The sequence below is a fragment of the Brachyhypopomus gauderio genome, chromosome 9 (assembly GCF_052324685.1).
Source record: "Brachyhypopomus gauderio isolate BG-103 chromosome 9, BGAUD_0.2, whole genome shotgun sequence".
NCBI lineage: Eukaryota > Metazoa > Chordata > Actinopteri > Gymnotiformes > Hypopomidae > Brachyhypopomus > Brachyhypopomus gauderio.
The window spans coordinates 23,511,048-23,536,648 of NC_135219.1; the positions used below are offsets into that span (position 1 = coordinate 23,511,048).

A 25,601-nucleotide genomic window follows, 5' to 3' on the forward strand; every position below is an offset into this window, starting at 1 on the left:
GACTAGCATGGCCACGTTGGTCAAGGCAGCGTTCGGGCAGACGGGCCACGACAGAGTGGGTCTTTGGAAGCGAAAGATGACTAAACACAGTAAGCCTCGGTTTAACAGGGTGCTTTTGACACGGTCTTTGAGACCTGGGCCATTTCAGCTGTGGGGTACACCCTCGAGGGGTAATGTCAGGACCTGTCATGGGGGTGTGACATAGTTTTTTAGATTAAAAATCACACATGGAAATATTTTAACAGCTGTGAAACTATTCTGCCAGGAACCTTAAGCAATTATTTGCTCACTAGGTGTCTAGAACGTTGTCCTGTAGAGCAGGATTAGATTAGATTAGAACTTTTACATCCCTTCGGGAGGGTGCTTGATTCTCCTGATTTTTAATATGCTTAATTCATAACTCTAGAACCTAAATCATAACATGTTAATGTTGTCTGACAAAATCCAGAGGTTCATGAGAAGATTGATTAAGGAAGGATATGTGGACGTTCCCCATTTTAAAGAAATTTGTAACTGAATGAATTTGGATGCTACAATGAAGGCAAATTCAATAATTCCCAACAACTTCCTAAACATCTCAGGACATTTCAGTGTTTTAAAGAGCATCAAACACAGCTCAGCACGACTGGGATCATAGTCCCTTCATGCTAACATCATCTGACCAGTTTGATGCTCTTCTGGACATTTCAGGAGCCTTTAAGAGGCGATTTGATTCAGCCCCTCTACAGAATGTGGGCGGTCAGTCAAGGTAAAACTCAGGACTCATGTGCTTTTGTCATTGCCCTCAATGTGGGTCTGCAAAGCATCAAAATCAAGAACTGTTCAGAGGCTAAAAATCTTTGTAACAGAAGTTTGAAAAACTCTTGAAAATACAAATATACAAAACAATTGAAAATATATGATTAAATATAAAATTTAAGACTAGCCTGCCTCTCCACCCCACACATCAAAATCCTGTTGAAATACTGGCCTAAACAAGCGTCTCAGTCCTGCCCTGACCACGGGAATACATCACTGGTACAGGACGGTTGGTGTATGAAATATTGCTACTGGTATCCTTACATCAATAAGTTCCAAAGGCAAAATCTCAAAATCTGGATTCAGGGTGTGATGGTTTCTTTGAAAAATGCACCGACAGCTGTGGTGTGGCAGTCAGTGAGTGTGTGTGTGTTACAGCTCAGGACCAATAAGAGGTCATGACGTTTCAAAGCAGACATTGAAGGGTCTCCGTGCACCCATCCTTAAGGCCAACAGAATCATCTGAGAAATAGCTCCATCTAGTGATCGAACACAAACTAAGAGCAAAAGCGACAGAAATGATTGCACACACCTCTGATGTTAACCCCTCTGTTTCTGCTGGGAATTGGACAAACAACAAACATGACTCCATTTTTTTATCCATCAAAGTGATTTTTTATCAGAAGACAGGGAAAAATTATAAAAAAAAAATTATTTTCTTTCCACTTTGAACAATACTACGAAAATGTTCCCTCAAGGCTTTGGCAATGCGCGCAAGTCCGGGGTTCAGGATCGCAGACGAGCTGCAGAGTCCTACTGAGCGTGCTCAGATCGAGAGCCCATTCTGCGAAAGCATCTGCCGCACACTGCGAAGTAAACAAGCCATAAAAATAAACGCAGAAACTACAAAAATAAGAAGCGGGGACACGTCCCGGGGCTCAGGCTTCCACACGCCTGGGGTCTGCTCCATACGGGCCCCCGCGGGGAGGAGAGCTACACCACAGCGTACTGCTGATACAGCAGGTCCCGGATCCTGTAGTAATCCTCACACTGGCAACCCTCCAGCCCTATTCGGCCAGCCTCCGTCTGAGAGAGGGAGAGAGAGAGATAACGAGGGAGAGGGAAGGAGAGAGAGAATAAAACAGAGGGTGGCCAGCAGACAATATGGGGGCAGGAAGGTGAGAGCAAGAGACAGACGGACCAGCAAGGTCATTACCATAAAACCACTCGGCGCTGATTTAAAGATGCTGGGCCGTTTTATCTTTGCTGGACTCCTTTCAAGGCATAAAACCTACTTACACATACTGATCCCCCCCCCCCCCCCCCCCCCCCCACACACACACACACACACACAAAACAGAAGTCTCACCCTGCGCACAGCTACCAGGTTGTTACAGACGAGGACTCCGCCCACAAACTCAGCCTGGATGCCCTCCCTCAGCAGGACCTGTTTGAAGTCGGACAGGCGGGGCTCGTTGATGAAGACCGCCTGGTGGCCCGGCGTCTGTGGGGAACAGGACACACGCAGTTAAACGGGCCCACCTGTGCAGGGCGTGGCACCCGGAGCGGCCGACAGGGCTCCATCTGTCCCGCGCTCTCCTATGATTCCCCGTCCTGCCATCCCGACCCAGCGCAGGAAGAGCTGACGAGGAGCGCCAGAGCAGGAGGCTGTAAGTGAAAGTGTTTACAGCAGGACACGTCGGGACCGGGGCAGTAGATGCAGCTCCGTCCTGATGGCACGACCTCCATCTCTCTCAACCTCTCTCCTATGTTCAGTCCCCCCACTTCCTCCCTCTTCCTCCACTCCCTCGTTCCTCTCAACCACCCTCCATTGTGCTCTCTATCTCTCACTCTGTCCCTCCCTCTCTCTCTCTCCTGCAGTGGTGTCACTCCCCTCTCTCAGTGGCCTGGTTCAGTGTTGTTCTCCAGCACATTCACTCGGACTCACTACGTGCTCTTCACATTTAGTCTGTTGTATTCCTGAGGTCAGTTCAGCCTGTGTGTGCTGCCCTGTTGATCTCCCTTTAATCTCCCTCACAATCATTCCTCACCTCCTTTTAATCTCCCTCAGATTCCCTCCACCCTCATTCTCTCCCTCCTACCAACTTCTCACCAACTGCTCCCTTTTCCTCCCTCCCTCCTCTCTCTCTCTCTCTCTCTCTCTGATCTAATCACTCCACTCCATCTCTCCCCTCACCTCTGTAGTTGGCAGAGGTTCCAGCGTAGGGATGACATCACTCTCCTCCGAGATCTCCCTCTCGTCCTCCCCGAACAGCGTCTTCATGGCCCGCTGCGTGGCCACAGCGCTGGGCTCGGCCGCCAGGTCGGGGGTCGTGTCCATGGCGAGCTCGCCGTCCTCCGCCTCGTCCCGGGCGTCCCCTTCCTCGGGCAGCACGCCCATGTCCACCTTGACCACGCGCATGTCCAGGACGCCGTCGATCCAGGCCAGCTCCGTGTCTCTGGCCTTGCAGAACTGCAGCGAGCTGACCAGCGAGTCCTTCAGTCTCACCTGCACGCAGGAGGGGGAGGTCACGCGCTTGCGGCTCGCGACACCTCAGGGCCACGCGACACCTCAGGGCCACGCGACACCTCAGGACAACGCGACACCTCAGGACAACGCGACACCTCAGGGCCACGCGACACCTCAGGGCCACGCGACACCTCAGGGCCACGCGACACCTCAGGACAACGCGACACCTCAGGACAACGCGACACCTCAGGACAACGCGACACCTCAGGACAACGCGACACCTCAGGACAACGCGACACCTCAGGGCCACGCGACACCTCAGGGCCACGCGACACCTCAGGACAACGCGACACCTCAGGACAACGCGACACCTCAGGGCCACGCGACACCTCAGGGCCACGCGACACCTCAGGGCCACGCGACACCTCAGGACAACGCTTGCGTCCCGCTGTTCCCAGGTTTGCTCTTGGAGAGGGGTGGGACTTTTAACGCATTCATTTCGATTAATTAATTACAGGGAAAATAACGAACTAAAAAAAGTAACGCATTTTTACGCATTTAACGCATGAGACACTTTTGCACCGTGGAATGTTTCTCAGTGCACGGGTTCCAGACATACAGATTATATGGACGCACAATAAGATCATGATGGAGATGACTGAAGAGGCTACGCTGGTGGATGGGAAATTTAAATATAAGAAACTTTCAGATAGAAGTACTAACACAAATAGTGTTATTTACACTTTATGTAGGAAGGAGTTCGCTTATCACAGGAGCACTTCCACCCTTCGTTACCACCTCAACGCAAAACATGTTGGGGCTAACACGCAGGTCAGTAATAATAACTTAGCTGATAAATGTATTCCTAGTATGAGCAAACAGTGTCGCCAGTCAACACTCGACCACATGTCGGGGTTCAGATTAAGAAACAAAATGTCAAAGTCCACGTCAGACAAATTGACCAATTCAGTGGCGAGATGGATTGCTGTGGACTGTAGACCGCTCTCTTACAAGCAGAGGTGTCAATTCCAGGTTCAGAAAGTAAAAGTCCTCACCAGGATTTTGCTCAGGCTTCCTGGATTGTGTTGATTCCACAAATTTTACCTGGATTGCATTAATTAGAAAATCTAGCAAGCTTGAGCAAAATCCTGGTGAGGACTTTTACTTTCTGAACCTGGAATTGATACCTCAGCTTACAAGAAGTGCTGTAAATTGTGTCAACTGATGTAAGTTACGAACTGCTGTCCAAAAAGACAATGTTGAAGAAAATCCAGCAGCTGTATGATGAGGAAAGTATCATACATACATACTCTAAAAGCTGTTTTAGAGGAAAGTAAAACGAGTTATTGTGAAGAGCGCCACAAATGTGGCTCTGACTGGGGATCACTGGACCTCTGTTAGCAACAAGAAATATCTTGGTGTGACAGCTCATATTATAGATGATGAATGGAAGATCCAGTCATTTGCTTTGAGCATGCTGAAGACCACTTCTAACTATGGAGATGCCTGTGAAAGAGGCTTGGGAAATTAAAGAAAAGTCTACCATCTAAAATGGTATTAAAAAACATCTTCTGATTTACTTCAATTCTTCTTATTCTTCCAATATCCTGAGCAAAACTCCCAAAATTAAACATTTTAGGTCAGAATTTCCAGTGTTCTGAAAACTGTTTGCTCTGTTTTCTGCACACATCTATTGGTCTGTGTAGTAGACTGGTGGAAAAATAAACAAGATGTTGAAGTTTATGATTATGTTCATTGATTCGTTCATCATTCAAACTTAAATTAATATTTCTCATGTTAAATATTAAAATGCGATTAAATTTGATTAATTACAAAGCTTCTAATTAATTAGATTATTTTTTATCGTGCCCCACCACTAATATAAATATAAATATTATTTATTATAAATAATGTGTATTTTTGTTCCTAATTATTAGGCCTGTGACACTTCAAAGTGTTCCACAAAGGCACTAACTGAGGAGACTGTCAGCCAATGCGTGTCGCTACAACTTGACGCCAACTGAATCAATTTGTAGCAAACTTTGGTTCAACTTAATCATCATATATTGCTAGTGTGTACACTCAGTTTGAACTGGTTTTTAGTAGTGCACTGTTACAATTACATCATACAAAATTATTCCTCCAGTTGTAACAGAGATATAGCATTACACAATGAAGTCAAAATTATATATATGGCAAACTTATCGCAACGCATTTCCTCAAATTTGACGTCGAGTTCTTGTAGGCTGAAATCTCCACACGTTTTAGCAGACACAACTGACAGCGCATTATATAAATGTCCTTTTACACGTTTGTAATATAAACATTGGCTGTATGAGGTCAGGGATGCTCGGGAGGTTTTTCTGTCACTTTCTTGCTACGGTGGAGAAAGTTTGCTGACTGACACGTGACTGACCGGCTTCATTTGATTGGTCACTCATACTCCGGTGACGAGACGTTGGTCAGTCTTCTCACTGAAAAGACGAATTATTAACTAAACTAAAGTAACGGTAGCGCGGCGCAAATCCGATTGTAACGGAGTAAAAGACGCATTTGTCTCACCACCACATCAAGTAAAAGTAGAAGTCTTTCATATTAAAACTACTCTCACAAGTAAATTTTTGTCCAAAAAGCTACTTGAGTAAATGTAACGCGTTCCTACCCACCTCTGCTTCTACAGCCGCCGTCCCTATCCTGTCTAGCACATGCAACCCGTGGTGCTCAAGACCCTGACATCCTCAGACGTCCAGCCAGACGTCTAGTTCGAGTTACACCACAACCCGCCACGGGCTGCAGAGCCAGTGCAGCAGTTTCGTATTTCTGCTTTTGCTCTCTTAGAAGGCCGTTGCCCACACATCGATTTCCAGGACGTTTTTTTAAACAAACCACATTCATAAACATGATAACGGCTGCCTCCCTGTTTGCATCGGTACCTGTGTGAGATGCGCCAGTGCGGGCTCCCCTGCCGTTTACCTGGTAGATGTGCGTCTCGCTGGTGGCGTCCACGGTCTCCTGCAGCTTGGGTGTGTACACCTTGATATCCTTCCCGCTGAAGGCCTTGCAGGACTCGCCCAGGTCCTGGCTGGCCTCGGGAGGGCCGTGCACGATCACCAGCTGCCGGGGCTTCATCTGGTTTATGATCTTCTTGATGGAGTCCCCGTCCGAGCGGCCCTCGTAGTCTATGTACGTGACTCGCGCCCTGCCGTCGGAGACATTAACAGCCTTGTGAAAACACGATTTACCGTCGTCGTTAAAACGATACCTACAGTTCAGAAACGCCGACGTGTAAAAGGCATCGACGATGCGTGGAAGACTCACAGTTCAACCGTGAACGATATCAATGGCTCCAGCAGTTCAGAGTCATATAAACTCTCTTATGAAAGCTAATTATTACCCACGCAAAGAAATACAAAAACCACGGTGTGCGACACTTTTACTGAACGGCGAGATGTCTGTATGTTGCACAGGGAAGAGGACTCACATCTCTGTTGTTATTATTAAAACTGTTTTTATAAGATGGCTGGCTTTTTTTGCATCACAGATTATACCATTCCATAAGCGACATGGCCGTAACAATGACTGGGTTTCTTTTCCTTGGGCCAGTGTCACCTGTAGGTCAAGGCAAGGTTACAGGAAGCTAGAGAAGTCTGAAAAGCCTTCGACAAAAACGAACGGCTGGGGGACGCCGACCTGATCTCGAGAGTCTCCGTGGTGCACGTGCACTTAGTGGGCACGTCGGACAGGTCCTGGTCCATGGGCTCGTCCCCGTTAGCAAGACCCAACTCCAGCTTGCTCTTCTCCTCCTCCGTGGCCTGCAGCTCTGGGACCAGGAACTCCTCCGGCCTGGAAGGGGAACACCCCCACGTGGTGGGCGTGGCAAAAGAGGCATCATTCGACATGCATAATCACTGATACACTCCCCCTGACCGCTGAAAACAACAACAACAACAACACACATGTCTTAGTGCATGGGGGGGTTCTGACCTGATGATCTCCCCGTACTCATCCCACTTGACGCGCTCCTCGGGGGCAGGGAACATGGGGTAGGACTTCTTGGCCTGTTTGAAGAAGCTGCCCTTACGCCCCCCCTCGCCCTTCATCATCAGGTCGTGGTGTTTGGTCTTCACCACGGCCGGCTGCTCTATGTCGTCCTCCAGGTCGCTCTCGTCACTCGAGTCCACGTCCACCCTGAGTGCCAGAGTTCAGCGGGGGTTAGTCCAGGGGTCAGTGGGGATTAGTCCAGGGGTCAGGGGCCCGAGGAGACAACTGATTCATTTCAACTGATTAATGAATTCATGAACTGATTCAACCAAGCAGTTAATTGAGTCTATGCTAAACTAAGCTAGGCTAAAGACAACAGTGCAGTTTTGCTGTAGCGAGCGCAGTTTTGTGTGCTGTATTTGATAATATAACTCTTAACTCTGTTTAGGTCCTTGTACCATAATATTTGAGGTGATAAACAGAGCTAGATATTATAAGTAACTTCACAATATGATGAATCACCATGTAGGGGTGGGCGATATAATATCGTTCACAAAAATACCGGTACATTTCTTTATTTGATAGGATTTCGCTATATCGCAACATTATGACGCAAGGACGCAGGTTGTGCGTGCAGCGCGCAAAATAAACATGGCCAACAGCGGAGAGAGCAGCAGTGCTCACACTGTGAATGATTTAGTTCCTAAACGAGGAGCTACATCAGTAGTGTGGAAGTATTTCATGAACAGTTCACGTTCAAAGTTCACAATTTTAATTATGAACTAGTTCAAAGTTCAGTTCATTTTACTTTTTTTCGTGAGATATTCAAATACTTTTTTCACGATTTGGCTGTTGCGCAATCAAGGGGCGGACACAAATGCGAAGTAGATATACAATCTCATTAGATTTTATTTCACATCTTACATCTGCAGACGACACGCGAGTGGACCGCGAATGACGTGGCATGATGAATAGAGAACTAACGCTTAATACACTAAAAGGCAGCGGAAATGACAAGGGTACAAAACTAGACCAAACAAGAGTACAACTAATTGTTACATACACTGACATGAACAAACACACGGGAAGCAAGTAACGGCCATACATGAACATGAAGACTAACAGAACATACATGTATTGCCAGGCACGATATCACGTTAGAGAACACGGAGACCAAACATGAACTGAAAACCTAAAACACTACGAACCTGAAAATGGAACAGAGACTTTAACCATACACAAACACGAAGCTAATCAAAACCACGAATCACAGATAAGGCGTGAATACCGTGCACACCCAACTAGGAAATAAAGAAACGACAATGATCCCCGAAGGTATAGTCTGGACATATATATATTAGCTGTGCGCGTTTCCCTCTCGCTAATATATTTGACGAGTGTTAAACGTCTTGCTCTTGCGAGCCGGCACTTGGGTGCACCCTTCTCTATATTATTTCTCACCCTTCTCTATATTAACGCTCCCGTGCTCACCGCGTTACACACGCCTTGCACACGAGCTACATTGTGTCCAGTTCAGTCTTCCCCGGCATTCGGTAAAAACCAAAATGAACCCATATTTTTGCCTTAAATGAAGACCGGACAGGTTGAATATCTCTTTCCTCCATGTGTTTTGAACCTTTTCCGCGCATGAGTGTGTCCCAGAACATGCTGCGTAAAGTCTCGCGTAATTTTGTAATTACGTAACGCGAGACTTCACCACGACTTAGAATCGATTTTGGGACATTTAAAATCTCTTCTTTAAAATCTCTTCTGTTTGCTCGATTCTGAATCGTAGTAAACGAGAATCGATTTTTGATATATGAATCGATTTTTTGGCACACCTCTACTATATATACACACCAACTAGGAAATAAAGAAACGACAATGATCCCTAAAGGTATAGTCTAGACATATACACACCAACTAGGAGATAAAGAAACGACAATGATCCCTGAAGGTATAGTCTGGACATATACACACCAACTAGGAGCTAAAGAAACGACAATGATCCCTGAAGGTATAGTCTGGACATATACACACCAACTAGGAGATAAAGAAACGACAATGATCCCTGAAGGTATAGTCTGGACACATACACACCAACTAGGAGCTAAAGAAACGACAATGATCCATCAAGGTATAGTCTGGACATAGGCAATACACACACACACACACACACACACACACACACACACACACACTTGTAAAACTAAGACGAGCCAACACGGAACAGCTGAAACAGAGGGGTGCAACAAGAACAAGGAAAACAAAAACGACGAGACTAGAAGGGGGCAGAGCCAGACGTGACAACTACAAGCTAGAAATCACTATACGTTCTTATACGTGCTATGCCTACCCTGCTCTGCTGCAATTCATCACGGGTAACGTCGTGCGGAAGCCAGTATGTTATTAACTAGCCAGTATGTTAACTATTCTCATGCGGACACAACGTTGCCCACAATGCATTGCGCACACAACGTCAAAATCATTTCTGTCTGGTGATGCATGATTTAAGCGGCACCAGCGAGAATACAGGAGGAAGGAAATTTCTCTTGTTGCGTTTCAAAAGAGAAAACAGATGTCACTCAGTTTTCAATGGAAACAAATTCCAACGTTCATTTACAGTGATGTCTACCGTTCATGACACATAATGTGAACTAATTCACGTTAAAGTTATTAAAAAATGTGTTTCATTCAGTTCAACGTTCACGAAAAAATGAGCGTGTTCAATGAACGCGTTCTTTTGAACTCGCACAACACTGTGAATAGTGAATTTACTTGAGTTTCTCTTTTAACAACTTCTGCCCTGTCCTGCCTCTCTTCTTCGCGCAACTCATTTGGGATGTAGATTTGACTTATTACTGCCTCTTTGTTATTACCTTTTGGGAAGAAAAAATATAGAGATATATATCGTATATCGCCATTCAGCTAAAAAATATCGAGATATTATTTTTGCTCCATATCGCCCAGCCTTATCACCATGAATCACAAGATGAATCACCATGCAAGAATCACGATCTGATGACGCCCATCACAAACTGTCTGTTATATCAACTATTTCTATAAAGATAATAAATGTTACCAAAAACTATCAAATATACAATTATTGTTGCTGTTATTAATAATATTAAATAACAAATAAAAACCTAGAACACTTGAAGTACCAATATAGAGAAAACTAAAAACTAAATCCTGAGCACACAACAGTTTCTAATCTCTCACTAACAGAAATAGGTTTTCTCTGCACATTATTAAACTCACAAATGTTGGAAAACAATGTTAAATGTGCAATAAAGTTCAGTCCATGATATAAGTAGTCAATGTGCTGTAAGTGGTTTTTATTGTAACTGTTAACATTTGTTAATAATGGTTAGCACCATAATGGACTTTCACTGCACAATAAAATACTCTAAACGACAAAACTAAATTCTAAATTTAATTAGCATTTTTCCACCAACATTTACATTTGTCAGCTATAAACTGTTAAGGGGCTGACCGTAACTGTTCTATGGGTTTTCCTAGATATTGATTTTCCTTTTTCCGTTTATCTTCTGACATGCCCTGCTGGATGTTTTAAGAACTGTCACAGTGGCAAAAAAACTTCAGAAATAGCTTCGATATCTGTAAAAGCGTATTGATGATATTTTGCTGTCTCACTAGATTGTGTGCACACACACACACACACACTCACACACCCCTCCCACCCACCCTGACTCACTCTTTTGCTTGTTCGAGTTTTTTAGCAGCCTCTTTCTTCATTTTCTCCTTCTCCAGGTAATCCTCCAGCTCCCTGCCCTCCAGCTTGGTCCTCTTCCTGATCTACACATGAACAAACAAACGAAGGACTTAATGGATAAACAAGGAAGGAATGAGTGAATGACTCTGATGCATTTAAATCAACCAGCTGAAATGCCATGAAGCTGAAAACCTCCCCAGTCCCCATTCATCAGAAATCACCTCTACAGACACACAAGCCAGCGGAGGAGCCCAGCGCCCTACACAATCACACGAGAGGGTATGGCTGTGGAGGGTGGCGTGGTGCTCTCTGTACAAAGATCACCTCCAGATCGATCATCTTCTCTCCGGGGTTGTCTATGAGGTAGCGAGCCAGCGTTCCCGGGGTGGTGCGGTACGTGAGGATGACCGAGTTCTTCGAGTCCTGGCACCACTGGATGAAGAGCTCTCGGGAGAAGCCTGACTCCAGGTCAGGCTGGCTGCACAGCGCCACCTTGGGGCTGGGCACCCGCGCCAGGTCCGACAGGCTGTGGCAGAGGGACAGGTGGCGGAACTGGAAGGGGTTGTTCCTCTTGTCCTCGAAGCATCGCATCAGCTTGTCACTCATCCACTCCACCTATCAGGACAAGGGATCGGAAACACAGACATTGAAGAAACATGGAAAAAACATTAATAAGCACTTAAAAAAACAACAGAGGTTTGAATAAACTCAGGGATGGACATATGCTCCTGGAGATCCTGGTGTCCCACAGAACTCAACTCCAACTCCAACGTCACCACAAGGCTCTGTGCTGCCAGCCCTGCCCAGCAGCAGGGGCCGTGTTTGAGGAGGAGGAGCAGGAGGAAAAGGAGGAGGAGTCTACTCTGGGATCTCCAGGAGCACGCAGTCCTGCTCTAAGCCCGGTGGTGCCTGTAGGACCTGTGATTTGGAGAACTCCACCACGTTGTAGCTGACGTTGTTGAGCAGGGCGAGGGAGTACACGCCCAGGCCCGCGTCCTTCGTCCTCCAGATCTGGTCTAGCAGCTGGGCCAGCTCCAGGACACGCCCCGCCGTGTCCACGGCGATCAGCACGTTACCGTCTCCGCGTAGCGTCTCCATGATGTTCGCTGCACAAAAGAGCAAATTCAGTGTGGCTCCGAGCACGAGAAAACCCGGTGGAGGACAAACGTCTTTCACACTGCCTCCGTTTAGAGTGTCAGAACGATCCTCTAGTGAAGCGAAGGGTGCGAGGATTGCGGCAGAGTTGGGGAACTCACTGAGGAGCTGCTCGTCTCGCTGTTTCCTGCGAGGCTGAACGTACGTGGCGTTGAAGGAGTCCGTGATGAGGAGGGAGGGACGGCTGATTGACTCGAGCGAGCAGCCATTCAGGTGTCTGGAGGCAGCAAGCACAGGGAAGGACTCTTTATAAACTCAGCGGCCGCAAGCTACATCACAGCACCGCTGCTGCTTTGAGGATCGCTTACATCTCCCTCTTGTGGTTGAAGTCCACGGCATAAATGATCTCCTCCTCTCCATCCTTCACTATTTTCCAAATGGTCCCGCCAATCATGTGACCAGCAGGCAGTGGAGTGATGGACAAGCCATGACCTTTACCTGAGAGAGGAGACCAGCGCAAGCTATCAAACTTCTCTTCCACACAGAAAGAAACCCATTAAAAGCAGTAGTCAAAATACAACGCCAGGGTGAGTCTTATTCTACTACTGAGTCTTAAAATGTACCTTTCAGATTCACAATTTGTGAGTATTTCAACTGCTGGATCTTGTCAAAAGCGGAGTCAACATCATCTAAAGTGAACAGGGTAAAGTCTTCTGTGTTGTGCCGAGACTGTGAGAAACACAGGAAATATCAATACCTGTACAAAGATACTGAATAAACCATGTCACTGGATGTGTTCCTGCCAAAACCCCTTCTCTCCACGTCATTACCCACATTCTCACCTGATAGAGGTCATACATGAACATCTGGCCCATTTTATACACCGGTATAGTGGCGTATATAGTACAGTTGAGGCCCAGTTTACCAACAGCATAAGGCAAAGCACCCAGATGAAGTGGATCTGGGTGGGAAAGAAGCACAGCATCGACCTGGTGGACATGCCTGCCATGAACACACACACACACACACACACACACACACACATTAATGAAATAACCAAATCCTACCAGCATACTGATAAAGCTGACAGAAAGAAGACCATCTAGATACTGGAAGTGATTAGGTAAACAGACCTCTTCATAGCATCTATTATATCCATTGAGAAACTCTCATCCCAGCCACAATCCAGAAGGAATCGGAACTCGTCTACCTGTAACAGGTAGCACAGTGCAGACTCTTCCTGCACGCCGGACACGGCGGTGAGTTTAATGATGGAGGTCATTATCACGACAGAGATCTGTCAGTCTACAACGAGAGAAAGCAACGAGATGAAAAAGAGTCAAGTCCAATGAAATCAAACATTACAGTAACCTGGTACCACGGAACCGGTTATAGTGGTCAACAGAACCTCACACACACTAACTGCAGGTTACTGTGCAGTATTGTAAGCTAAGCTGTTGCTGAAAGCTTCGTATCACTCACGTCTAAAAGTGTCTATTTTACCTCAACTCAAACGTGTCTAATGTACCTCAACTCAAACGTGTCTAATGTACCTCAACTCAAACGTGTCTAATGTACCTCAACTCAAACGTGTCTAATGTACCTCAACTCAAATGTGTCTAATGTACCTCAACTCAAACGTGTCTAATGTACCTCAACTCAAACGTGTCTAATGTACCTCAACTCAAACGTGTCTAATGTACCTCAACTCAAACGTGTCTAATGTACCTCAACTCAAACGTGTCTAATGTACCTCAACTCAAATGTGTCTAATGTACCTCAACTCAAATGTGTCTAATGTACCTCAACTCAAACGTGTCTAATGTACCTCAACTCAAACGCTGTTGTTAGCCGCGGGCTAACCGACACTAGCACAGGATGAAGGGAAACCCAGTTTATGAGCGACTCAAGATTAGCCACTCAGCTAGCCGGCTAATGTAACTGAAGAAACATCAATCTAAACGATATAAACACCATCATACCCGACGGTTTGCTACAAGTGCTACACGTATTTCACATGAACGTGTTTTCCGAACATTCCCGAAGGTTTTCTCGCTAACATCGCTGTTCATTCATGTCGGAGCCGCGCGAGACACACTACAGTTCCGCCGCTACAGTCCGGGGTCAGCGGGACGTACCACCTGTACTACTAAAACACAGAATCACATTTATCTGCCGTTTCAGAATTTGCTCCATGAACCTTATATTTTTTGTTGAGTAACCTGTTCTGATCAATTAGGTATTCGTTAAATTGAATGTATGTTGTCTGATTAAACCAGCAGGAGTAAAATAAGTAAAATGAGATATTTTCAGTTGGTACGGCTCAGTGACCTCTGGACATCGCAGAGAAGCGCGAGACGGGGAGACCAACCTGAGGTAAAAGTGTTATCAACGTTTGGAACAACAGTTATGTCCGCTTGCTCAATCATGTTTTATTTTATCATTTTCGATATCTAGTTAAAACAGTGCCCGGTAAACGTGTTCTGGTTAAATGTATTTTAGGTGGGATTTAAGTAGCAAGCTAGCATTGCGGCCTATGGGTGTCATTGACTTTAGCACCGTGGCTAACGCTACATAAACAGCACTGTACACAACTTACACAGATAAACAGCAGCGTGCGCGACCAAATCGCCATTGTAAAAGATTCTACTTCGTAATTCTGCAAGATAATGTCGTTACATTGCCCATTTTATGTTCGTATACTTGAAACAGTGCAGTAAACTAGCTAGTTGAGAGGTCGTTTGTTAACCATGCAGTGAGTGCTGAATGAACTGTTCACTCTTTCCTATGTGTTCTTCACTGTTCACTCTTCACAGTGTGTTCTTCACTGTTCACTCTTCACAGTGTGCTCTTTCTCCTCTCCCCTTATAGGCACCATGGTGAACTTCGTGTCCTTGGTGCGCGAGCACTGGGTAAATGTACTGGTACCATTAGGCTTTGTGGTCGGGGTCTACCTGGACAGGTTGAACGACCAGAAACTGACAGCGTTCAGAAACAAGAGTGCATTGTACAAGAGGTTTGTTTTTACAGCACCAACAGCTAATTAATGTAACATTTCATTTGATATATAAAATTTATAAAACAACTTTTGAGTCAATGTTGCCCAGACCCGTAAAAATGCCTCTCCACTGCAGGGAGCTGAAGCCCGGTGAGGAGTTCACGTGGAAGTGAGGAGACTCTTCACATATTTATTGGATCGCCTGCTCTGCTGTTCATTTCTGCATTATGACTTCAAAACTGTAAATGACTTTTCATTAATGTCTGGTGTAAAATACATGGAGAGAACACAGACCGCTTTTGTTGGTATTTTTCTTCAGTTACCAGATTATCTGTGCTCACTGTGCTGTTAGTGAATACTAAAAATCTTAGTGATCTTTCTCTGATTATTTTAAATAAAAATTGTTCAAATGTGAATAGTTTACATAAAATATATAAAGTACATTACTACACAAAGCAAAACCCCAGACGCATAAATTTAAACCTATTTATACCTATAGATCACTCCTAATATTTTCAGGAGCAGAGTTTAGGATCTATAATAATAGTTTTTCCTTTAAAGCACTGGTATATATCTCGTGTTTACTGGGCACAAGCATGTTGGTTGGCATCAGTAACTCTGTCCTTGTTAGATGTGTCGAACATTAAAAACAGCTTCATACTGATCAACGGCAATCACAATGAAAACTCAAAACTGTAATGTAAATTATTTACTGCAGACATTCTGGGTATTTGACCGCCGTGCATAAAATACACTATTGATATTTATTCTTGATTTTTTTTTTCTCCATATCCATGAAAAAGATCTGAAAAGTACAACAAAGACCATATTCTTGGGCTCGGTGCATGTTGACTGAATTCAACAAAAAATTTTCACTTTGATGTCAAAGGTTCCAACGTGTGGATTAGTCCCTTGTCAAACAGCAGCTCTGCCAATGACACCTGCAAAGCAAAAATGATTCTGCTTTAAACTTATCAAAACACGTAATAGAAAATCAGTGCTCATTACTAAAACTATTTTAATTTGATCAAGGAAAAGGTACCTTGTCCTCGGCTGTTTCACAGGGTAAACTGGAAACTGGGATGAAATTTGGGTATGCATGAATCAGAAACTCCACCGCATCCGTGTGCTACACAAGACATGACAAAGCTGAGTCAAGTCCTGAACGTCCTGATTGGGTGTGATAACTGATGTTACAGGAGTTCAACCCCACAGTCAAGTCCTGAACGTCCTGATTGGGTGTGATAACTGATGTTACAGGAGTTCAACCCCACAGTCAAGTCCTGAATGTCCTGATTGGGTGTGATAACTGATATTACAGGAGTTCAACCCCAGTCCTCACCTCTGCTTTGATCTCCATGCACTTTGGCTCCTCTTTGTGGTAAACCCTGGAGTTCTCAGTGGTGTAGTAAAGGCAGACAGCCTCGCCATTACTGCACAACCTGAAAGTGTTACAACAGGTGTTTAAACTTGAATTCTGACTTTATCAGTGGAATGGCTACAATGTTCCAAGACCCAAACTGGAACCCTGCAGCACACACTGACGGTGCGTTGTCAAGTGGACACACCTAGCCACTCCTGCACGGAGCAGGCGGATTTTGGTCTGGTTCTTCACGTGTATGGCCATATCCACGGCCTCCCCATCATCCCACCTCACGGGGGCCCCCCACACGCTGCTGGCCTTCTCCTCTGCACACACACACACACACACACACACACATGTGTTACTTATCGTTTCATACATTTCATTTTCTTATATTCAATAACCTTCCATTTGGAGGTTTTATCATGATAATGAATCCATTTTTTTAATATCAAACACAGTGACAAGTCTCCACCTGCACCATTGTAATTCAGCGTTTAATGGGATTGCCGACATGACCATGACAGACTGGTTAAATTTTTAAAAATCAACACACCAGAAAAAGGCAGAATATTAATTTTATCTGTCTCAAATTGTAGCCTGCTGATTACAAATTAATTGGTGCCTTCATAAATGTTATTACTGGACTAGTACCTTCCTGCAAGGCAGGAAGGGGTTTTAGCGTATGAAACAGTACTGTAACAGTAATGTAAACATTTCCTCCTCACTTCTTATGAGATGTCATTTACCTTTTCGTTAGTGAGTTTTCTGCTGCCGTTTCTGTCTTGACTATATTTTCACATGTATAATAATGCCATTTGAGACACACTGGAGGTATAGGAGAGGTGCGTGCTAATGAAATAGCACTTGTGGAATACACCGTGTTTAATAACGTCATACAGCAGGGCACCTGAGGTCAGCACAGGTGGCAGGCAGTCATGCAGGAACTCTACTGCCTTCTGGTCCACAGCAGCGTCTACTGGGGCATAGGACACAAGCTTCTTCATCAGACCCTGTATGTGCGACAAAAATCTGTCCCTGCGTGGGTCCTCCTACACACACACACACACACACACACACACGCGTTCAAGAGAAATTAATTAAGGCTTAAGACTCATTTCCCTTGATGGTATGACTGAGTAAGAGGATTAGTTAGTAAGCCTCCACCTTGTCGGAGTTCTGCACACCCATGAAGGTGAGGTAATCGAGGGGCAGCCCTCTCCTGAACTCCACGTCCTCCTCCATGGCCATCTCCACAGCTGCTGGCATCACCTGCCATTCAGGCAGAAATGTCCACCACTTGCATCAGGATTAGAAGAATTAAATCGAAAGGCACTCTCGACTCCCTATAGAGTCAATGTCTGACTTCACAGGGGACAGGAAGCAGTCTGGGACGCGGGGGACGCACCTTGAGGAGCAGGTCTGCCCAGCTGTTCCTCTGATAGGTGGAGATGGTGATGTGTAGGGAGTGGGCGTCAGGGAGACAGTTTCCCTGGTGAATGACCCCACGGGGAAGGTAGAGCAGGTCACCGGCCTCCAGGACCACGTCCATTATGGGCTTCCCTATCTCTGCCTGACTGAAATTAGCTTGGAGAGGAGATAAAGAACGGAATGTAAACATGGGGAGCCATCATGGTTTAGGTGAGTTTTTATCTGTCTGCGGCGTCCGAACTACTTACGACTTGACACATGAGGCAAGACTTCATCTTCTGACCTGCGGAGCACCAGAAGCACTGACTTGAGTCTACAGTGATCAAGCGACTGTCTGGTATTGGTAGTGAAGGTATGTGGAGACTCACAGTGGGTTATACACTCGCCAGTGTTTCTTCCCTTCCAACTGCACAATAAAAGCTTCTATATCATCATAGTGAGGGGCAAACCCCTGTGTTCCTGATGGGGTCAGGTACCTTCACACACATCAGATTCATTTTAATCCAAGATTCATTTTCTTTAGAAAATGGCCTTCAGAAACATGCAAGGTAAAAAATAAGTAAAGAGCAGCGTACTGGGTTATGATTGGTCAGTCAGTGCCAGTGTACTGGGTTATGATTGGTCAGAGTCAGTGTACTGGGTTATGATTGGTCAGAGTCAGTGTACTGGGTTATGATTGGTCAGTCAGTGCCTGCGGACGCCGTCTTACACGTTGGCACCTGCCATGCTGCCGAATCTCTCCTGCAGAATGGACAGAACGTTCCAGACGGTGGAGGAGAAAGCCTGAGGGTTGAGCATTCTCAGAGAGCAGCCACTCTACAGGACACAAAACCCACCCGTGACAATCGATAGTTGATGAACCATTCAGAAATTGGTTTAAACACCATCATCGTCTGTAACTCATGCTAACAACTTTGAACTATACTGTTCGGTCTCTAAAGCAGTAACAAATAATACTGCAGATTAGTCCAGAACAAATAAAAAGGCCACATAGACAAAGAAGGTATATATATATATATATATATATATATATATATATATATATATATATATAGTATATATGAATGTGAATGTTTTGGGTAGAGGGCATGTATGGTAAGACAAAGCACTGTACTGCACCTCATAGAAATCCCACACCGAATAAGGCAGAGCCCTGCCTGGGGGGTTGTGCGTCTCTCTCTTGCCATTTGTGTAGCTCGTAACATCAAGATTCACACCATACTGGACATCATCCTGTCAGACAGCACACAGAGGATCACTACGCTGACATTTTCCTTCAAAATACCATCAGTATTACTTCAGTTGCCAGAATTAACGTGCCACCAAACCGCTCACGTTTCTCAAAATGCGGTCAAACTCGGCTGTCGAGAAAAGTCCCTTGTAATAATCCGGATTCTCTCGTCTGATCAAGAGGGGCTTCTTCTCCCAATTGTCTCTGTGAGAAACAAACAAACAAGCAGACAGATGACGATACACACCTGCTGTTGCACCGTGCGATTCCTCCGTGTGAACGGAAGCGTGCGGATCAGTACCTCAAGAAGACTTTGGCAGGAACGGGACAGATGATCCACTGAAACAGCCTGCTGGCCCTGTCTCTGCTGTTGCTGACCGTAGCCAGGTCAGTGAGGAGTGTGTGGAGGGTCTCGCTACCCTCACACTCTGTCCCGCCTGTCGGGGATTGCTCTTCCTGCAAGCCATTTAAACATAACCCCATGAAACCAACACAACAGGTCAAAAGAGCTAAAGGACTGTGCACACTTACAGTGACGGGTCTTTTATGATTCTCCTCCTCTTTCGTTTCTCTGTGGACAGAATGTTTTCTCTTGATTTTTTTCCCAGCTTTCGCCAATGGGGCTTTTCTCTTCCTCTTCCCCTTGACTGCCGGAGAAGATACCTGCTGATCAAAATGCATTGGAAGAAAAACTGTGCATTTGAGCTGGTAAATGTTAAAACCTGAGTGCACTTCAGTAGTGGACTGCACTTTTAATGCTTTACATTGCTCCTTAAAGGTCAGTAAAACTGGAAATACTGAACCCTATTCTCAGCATGTTCATCCAATTACTCATTTTACCTCCACTATCAAAATACTGTGTATCCAGTTACACACTGATTTACTTTGGCTGATTTCAGAACATTTGTTTGGACTGTATTTAAATAACTATTCCTGTAAGTATCTGAACTTCTATCTGAGCAAATCTACTGTTCATGTGAACGTTTTGCTACCAATATCTGGCTGCAACTACTTGGCAAAGATTGGCCAAACTGATATACCGGGGGAAAATTGAACACTATTTCTCCTACTGTGGCACAAATCGTATATTCTCTTTGAAAACCATGAATACCTGCATGATCGCTGCTTTTTCCTTGACTGACTGGTAGTAGGCGAACGCAGACATGCTGCTCCCGTCTCAACACACGTTCTACAGGGAAACGTGAGGCCCGGGTTGCCAGGTCTCGTCACTAAACTCCCTGTTTAAGTGCTGGAATAGAAATGGAATTCAAGCATCAACACGTGTCATCATCGGAGAATCTTCTGACACACTAGTCCTTATTCCTAAACCCGGGACGAAGGTTGTTTTATGTCCGAACTAACCTGATTATACACGTTAGGGAATTTAATCACTTGAATAATATTTGAGTCTTCCCTAGTAGAGCATGGAAAACAAAAAAATGTAATTCCTACCCAACATGGCAACACACGTTGAGGGTTTTTCTACGCTTTACGGAACATATCCGTTGCTGTTACCGCCACCTGCTGCCCTGGAGCAGAGGGGCCCTACGCTTTAAAATATCTTTAACTTGTAGATAAACTTGTAGAAAAGTCTGTCTTAACACAAAGTCGGCGTTTGTTTTACACCATAGCATATTTTCTCATGTCGACGCACATTAAATTATTCCCCACACGTATGCGCACGTACTTGGGGTTCGTGGGTGCGATGACAGCAGGTCGCCACTAGGTGGGGCTGTGGCGTCACGCTAAACGGCGGCGTGAACGTTCCCGTCATGCACCAGTCGCGACGCTCGCCTGGCTGCCGTAACAATGCAGCTGTGATCGGTGTCCGTTCCGCTAACCGAGCCGGACCCGCCCGTGTTCACCGCGCTTACCCGCCGTGTGGCGGTCCGTTCGGTTCCTCGCCTACGTAAATAACGGCGTGTACGGAGCTGCTCCACCGCGGGATGTCGTTTGTGTTTCCGCTGCAGAGATTCGCACCGGGTAAGAAACGCAGCTAGCCGTCGCTAACGGACACGTCCTCGGTGGTTCCGACGGTCCTGGGTCGGTTCGAGCCCCACAGACACCGGAGTAGAGGTGATGGTAGAGGTGTGTGTGTGTGTGTGTGTGTGTGTGTGTGTGTGTGTGTGTGTGTGTTAGTAGAGGCGTTGGTAGAGGTGTGTGTGTTGGTAGTGGTGTGTGTTAGTAGAGGTGTTAGTAGAGGTGTGTGTGTTAGTGGAGGTGTGTGTGTTAGTAGAGGTTTGTGTGTTGGTAGAGGTGTGGGTGTTGGTAGAGGTGTTGGTAGTGGTGGGTGTTGGTAGGGGTGTTGGTAGAGGTGTGTGTTAGTAGAGGTGTGTGTTAGTAGAGGTGGGTGTTGGTAGTGGTGTGTGTTAGTATAGGTTTTGGTAGTGGTGGGTGTTAGTAGAGGTGTTGATAGTGGTGGGTGTTAGTAGAGGTGTTGGTAGTGGAGGGTGTTAGTAGAGGTGTGGGTGTTGGTAGAGGTGTGTGTGTTAGTAGAGGTGTTGGTAGTGGTGTGTGTTAGTAGAGGTGTTGGTAGTGGTGTGTGTTAGTAGAGGTGTTGGTAGTGGTGTGGGTGTTGGTAGTGGTGTGGGTGTTGGTAGTGGTGTGGGTGTTGGTAGAGGTGTGGGTGTTGGTAGAGGTGTGGGTGTTGGTAGAGGTGTGGGTGTTGGTAGAGGTGTGGGTGTTGGTAGAGGTGTGGGTGTTGGTAGAGGTGTGGGTGTTGGTAGAGGTGTGGGTGTTGGTAGAGGTGTTGGTAGAGGTGTGTGTTAGTAGAGGTGTTGGTAGAGGTGTGTGTTAGTAGAGGTGTTGGTAGAGGTGTGTGTTAGTAGAGGTGTTGGTAGTGGTGGGTGTTGGTAGTGGTGGGTGTTAGTAGAGGTGTTGGTAGTGGTGGGTGTTAGTAGAGGTGTTGGTAGTGGTGGGTGTTAGTAGAGGTGTTGGTTAGGGATGTCCCGATCCAGCTTTTTGAACTTCCGATCCGATACCGATATTTATTTGCACTTCCGATCCGATACCGATATCGGCCGATACCGATACCGGCCTATCCGAGCATGTATTAAAGTTTAAAGTTATTTAGCCAACTTACTTTGTTGTCAAACTCATGTTGAAAAGCGTTTTACTCTTGATAACAAGTAGCCAGCTGAATTAGGTGTGTTTGAATAATACACAATGGTTGGTAAGGAGAAACTGACCTGTTTATTTAGCAATTAATAAACTCAAAATAGACAAAATATTAAATAACAAACAGAAATAGCATCAGTAAACCAAGGATTAAAAAGCCACAAGTGCAAATAATATTGTAAATTATATAAAAAAAAACACACAACCTGAGTGGAAAATAGTCTATTATTAACATTAACATTAACATCCATCAGTGCTCTTGAACAAGTGTAAACCAAAGCTTAAAAAAAAATCCGTGCACATATCGTAAACTAATTAAAAGCAAAATGCCTTCTACTCCACACTTTGCTGCTCCATCCCCATCTATACACTCCCTTCAATTCAAACGTTTCTGCCAGTGTTAGTTGTGTAGGACCTTTCTTTTTGTCTTCGGTTTTCTTTAGAAACTCGTCATGTTGTTTATGGTGGTATTTCGCTAAATGCTTGATTAGATTGGTGGTATTAAAAATTCTTACAGCTTTACCACAACGCTTGACTTTACTGTGGCATATGTTGCACTCTACCTCTTCTTTGTCATCCTTTAAGGTAAAATAATCCCACACAACTGACCGATAACTTCAAATTTACACGGCGGTCCGAGATGCCACGGAGCTAAATTGGGGCAGAAACTACGCTCGTGTGCTGAAGGTGTGCTGGAAAATGCGGACCGGATTTTACTCTCACTAGCAAAAACTGGAATTGATTATCTAAATGGGTGCGCAGGAAAACCGGGATCGGACTTAAAAAAACTGGATCGGGAGTCTGGATCGGCATTTTCTCGTGTCTGCTGATCCGATACCGATACGCATTTTTTGCTAATATCGGCGGCCGATCCGATCCAAATATCGGATCGGGACAACCCTAGTGTTGGTAGTGGTGTGTGTTAGTAGAGGTGTGTGTTGATAGGTGTTGGTAGAGGTGTGGGTGTTGGTAGAGGTGTTGGTAGTGGTGTGTGTTAGTAGAGGTGTTGGTAGTGGTGTGTGTTAGTAGAGGTGTTGGTAGTGGTGTGTGTTAGTAGAGGTGTTGGTAGTGGTGTGTGTTAGTAGAGGTGTTGGTAGTGGTGTGTGTTAGTAGAGGTGTTGGTAGTGGTGTGTGTTAGTAGAGGTGTTGGTAGTGGTGTGTGTTGGTAGTGGTGTGTGTTGGTAGTGGTGGGTGTTGGTAGTGGTGGGTGTTGGTAGTGGTGGGTGTTGGTAGTGGTGGGTGTTGGTAGTGGTGGGTGTTGGTAGTGGTGGGTGTTGGTAGTGGTGTTGGTAGAGGTGTGTGTTAGTAGAGGTGTTAGTAGTGGTGTGTGTTAGTAGGGGTGTGTGTTGGTTGGTAGTGGTGTTAGTAGTGGTGTGTGTTGGTTGGTAGTGGTGTTAGTAGTGGTGTGTGTTAGTAGTGGTGTTAGTAGCGGTGTGTGTTAGTAGTGGTGTTAGTAGCGGTGTGTGTTAGTAGTGGTGTTAGTAGTGGTGTTAGTAGCGGTGTGTGTTAGTAGTGCTGTTAGTAGAGGTGTGTGTTAGTAGAGGTGTGTGTTGGTAGAGGTGTGTGTTAGTAGAGGTGTTAGTAGTGGTGTGTGTTAGTAGGGGTGTGTGTTGGTTGGTAGTGGTGTTAGTAGTGGTGTGTGTTGGTTGGTAGTGGTGTTAGTAGTGGTGTGTGTTAGTAGTGGTGTTAGTAGCGGTGTGTGTTAGTAGTGGTGTTAGTAGCGGTGTGTGTTAGTAGTGGTGTTAGTAGTGGTGTTAGTAGCGGTGTGTGTTAGTAGTGCTGTTAGTAGAGGTGTGTGTTAGTAGAGGTGTGTGTTAGTAGAGGTGTGTGTTAGTAGAGGTGTGTGTTAGTAGAGGTGTGTGTTAGTAGAGGTGTGTGTTAGTAGAGGTGTGTGTTGGTAGAGGTGTGTGTTGGTAGAGGTGTGTGTTGGTAGAGGTGTGTGTTAGTAGAGGTGTGTGTTAGTAGGGGTGTGTGTTGGTTGGTAGTGGTGTTAGTAGTGGTGTGTGTTAGTAGTGGTGTTAGTAGCGGTGTGTGTTAGTAGTGGTGTTAGTAGCGGTGTGTGTTAGTAGTGGTGTTAGTAGCGGTGTGTGTTAGTAGTGGTGTTAGTAGCGGTGTGTGTTAGTAGTGCTGTTAGTAGAGGTGTGTGTTAGTAGAGGTGTGTGTTAGTAGAGGTGTGTGTTAGTAGAGGTGTGTGTTAGTAAAGGTGTGTGTTAGTAGAGGTGTTAGTAGAGGTGTGTGTTGGTTGGTAGTGGTGTTAGTAGTGGTGTGTGTTGGTTGGTTGGTGGTGTGTGTTGGTTAGTAGCGGTGTATCTAGAGCCCCACAGATACCGGGCTGGTCTGGGTTGTGGGAGCTGCTGGCCAGGTCAGTCACGCCTCACAGACCCGTTTATTAAAGATTAAAGTGTTTCTTATCTAAAGTATCCGCAGCCCGAGCAGTTAGCTCGTTCAATAACAAGTGTGTCCGGTCCAGTTGTGGGTCTTGACACCTTTGACCCAGCGTGGTCGTGTTCTTTGTGAACAGCGAACCCACCCAGGAAACTGGCGTGTGGATGAGGCAGTTACGGTCGTTATATGGATGATTAGATCAAACGACCCTTATTAATAAAAACACTGTGTGGGTTTACAGACCAAACTGTTTAAACTGTTGGTGTCAAGGTGGAGATGTAGAGGATTATATCTGCTCCAGCGAGGTGTTGGTGAAGAACCACCATGTTGTTCCTTTACACCGGGTCAGATTACAGCAGCTCTGTTTACCACTGTGGAAACGTCCTGTTTTAAACGTCCTGTTTTAAACATCCTGTTTTAAATGTCCTGTCACTCCAGCTGCAGTTCGGGTTTGGTTCGTGATGACTTGTGAAGCGGGGTTTGTGTTTGCCCGTAGTAACTAGTGTTTACACTCTCCCTGTGTAATAAAAACACACACACCTCCACAGATGTGTGGGCCTTCTGTAGGAACCCCCACCTACCACAGTTTGTCCGTCAGTGCATGAACTTGTATCGGCGCACAAGACATTTAGTGGCATAACTGGTGAGGAATTGCAGAGTAGTGAGTGGTTAGAATGGGGGTAATGGGGGGGGGGGGGGGGGGGTAATGGGGGGGGGGGGGGTATTAGAATGGGGGTGTTTCTGCAAGCTCAAATGGCAGGATATGAGAATTGATGTTGTGAAGAGTCCCTCTAAAGCACACGCTTGTAAGACTTGGTGATGGAACAAGTATATGTTTAATGCACGTTCTTGTATGATTTAGGTAATGTTTAATTAAAATAAATAATAATTTCTTCTAATACAATTAGTAACATTAATATTAGCTATTATAATAATAAGAAATATGAAAATAATCCTCAACTCCACTTTAGACTTCCTCCGTCACCATTAACTTTAACTCTTCCTGTAAGTCCAAGACGATGCTCAGCTTTGCTTGGTTGGGTAATCGTGTTCCTT

At 45.4% G+C, this 25,601-nt stretch overlaps 4 protein-coding genes across 8 annotated transcripts in view; 2 read left to right on the top strand and 2 right to left on the bottom strand.

The window, feature by feature from the left end:
* Positions 1–1,404: 1,404 nt before the first annotated feature.
* On the bottom strand, positions 1,405–14,859 carry cpsf2 (cleavage and polyadenylation specific factor 2). Of its 3 annotated transcripts, none has more exons than XM_077018022.1 (15): positions 14,620–14,859; positions 13,154–13,325; positions 12,863–13,022; positions 12,644–12,749; positions 12,389–12,518; positions 12,182–12,297; positions 11,844–12,031; positions 11,250–11,540; positions 10,908–11,008; positions 7,193–7,396; positions 6,899–7,051; positions 6,182–6,407; positions 2,936–3,247; positions 2,108–2,242; positions 1,405–1,824 (listed from the first exon to the last, which is right to left on the bottom strand). In XM_077018022.1, exons 2-15 carry the CDS (start codon positions 13,300–13,302, stop codon positions 1,732–1,734), a joined length of 2,364 nt encoding a protein of 787 aa, XP_076874137.1. In that variant the 5' UTR covers positions 13,303–13,325; positions 14,620–14,859; the 3' UTR covers positions 1,405–1,731. The 3 variants fall into 3 exon arrangements, with proteins under 3 accessions (XP_076874137.1, XP_076874136.1, XP_076874135.1); XM_077018021.1 differs by lacking the exon at positions 14,620–14,859 and adding an exon at positions 13,849–13,996; XM_077018020.1 differs by lacking the exon at positions 14,620–14,859 and adding an exon at positions 14,003–14,161 and having other exon boundaries at positions 1,406–1,824.
* Positions 14,284–15,311, top strand: ndufb1 (NADH:ubiquinone oxidoreductase subunit B1). Of its 2 annotated transcripts, none has more exons than XM_077018037.1 (3): positions 14,284–14,396; positions 14,892–15,036; positions 15,155–15,311. In XM_077018037.1, exons 2-3 carry the CDS (start codon positions 14,897–14,899, stop codon positions 15,189–15,191), a joined length of 177 nt encoding a protein of 58 aa, XP_076874152.1. In that variant the 5' UTR covers positions 14,284–14,396; positions 14,892–14,896; the 3' UTR covers positions 15,192–15,311. The 2 variants fall into 2 exon arrangements, with proteins under 2 accessions (XP_076874152.1, XP_076874153.1); XM_077018038.1 differs by having other exon boundaries at positions 14,352–14,426.
* A 452-nt stretch (positions 15,312–15,763) lies between these two features.
* riox1 (ribosomal oxygenase 1) lies at positions 15,764–20,514 on the bottom strand. 2 transcript variants are annotated; one of them, XM_077018030.1, is made up of 16 exons: positions 20,406–20,514; positions 20,155–20,292; positions 19,575–19,706; positions 19,345–19,499; positions 19,148–19,247; positions 18,932–19,045; positions 18,522–18,628; positions 18,181–18,288; positions 18,061–18,095; positions 17,790–17,968; positions 17,549–17,653; positions 17,292–17,433; positions 16,587–16,707; positions 16,361–16,460; positions 16,061–16,147; positions 15,764–15,959 (listed from the first exon to the last, which is right to left on the bottom strand). In XM_077018030.1, the coding sequence occupies exons 2-16, from the start codon at positions 20,206–20,208 to the stop codon at positions 15,891–15,893; spliced, it is 1,608 nt and encodes a 535-aa protein (XP_076874145.1). In that variant the 5' UTR covers positions 20,209–20,292; positions 20,406–20,514; the 3' UTR covers positions 15,764–15,890. The 2 variants fall into 2 exon arrangements, with proteins under 2 accessions (XP_076874145.1, XP_076874144.1); XM_077018029.1 differs by having other exon boundaries at positions 19,575–19,709.
* Positions 20,515–20,809: 295 nt separating this feature from the next.
* extl3 (exostosin-like glycosyltransferase 3) overlaps positions 20,810–25,601 on the top strand; it is a 34,986-nt gene continuing 30,194 nt past the window's right edge. Inside the window, exon 1 of the mRNA XM_077018018.1 lies at positions 20,810–21,026. The gene's annotated coding sequence lies outside the window, so the exon portion shown is untranslated. The remainder of the gene's footprint in view (positions 21,027–25,601) is intronic.

Bases quoted from the DNA above. Each gene is read 5' to 3' on its own strand.
- riox1 (XM_077018029.1), bottom strand. From the start codon at position 20,208: ATGTCTGCGTTCGCCTACTACCAGTCAGTCAAGGAAAAAGCAGCGATC. The intron at 19,248-19,344 runs GTACTGATCCGC...TGTTTCTCACAG, and splicing joins CCTGCCAAAGTCTTCTTGAG to AGACAATTGGGAGAAGAAGC. The intron at 18,289-18,521 runs GTAAGACGGCGT...ATGTGTGTGAAG, and splicing joins AGCATGGCAGGTGCCAACGT to GTACCTGACCCCATCAGGAA.
- cpsf2 (XM_077018022.1), bottom strand. From the start codon at position 13,302: ATGACCTCCATCATTAAACTCACCGCCGTGTCCGGCGTGCAGGAAGAG. The intron at 12,750-12,862 runs GTGAGAATGTGG...TGTTTCTCACAG, and splicing joins TCATGTATGACCTCTATCAG to TCTCGGCACAACACAGAAGA. The intron at 7,052-7,192 runs GTCAGAACCCCC...TTCCCCTTCCAG, and splicing joins GAGTACGGGGAGATCATCAG to GCCGGAGGAGTTCCTGGTCC.
- ndufb1 (XM_077018037.1), top strand. From the start codon at position 14,897: ATGGTGAACTTCGTGTCCTTGGTGCGCGAGCACTGGGTAAATGTACTG. The intron at 15,037-15,154 runs GTTTGTTTTTAC...TCTCCACTGCAG, and splicing joins AAGAGTGCATTGTACAAGAG to GGAGCTGAAGCCCGGTGAGG.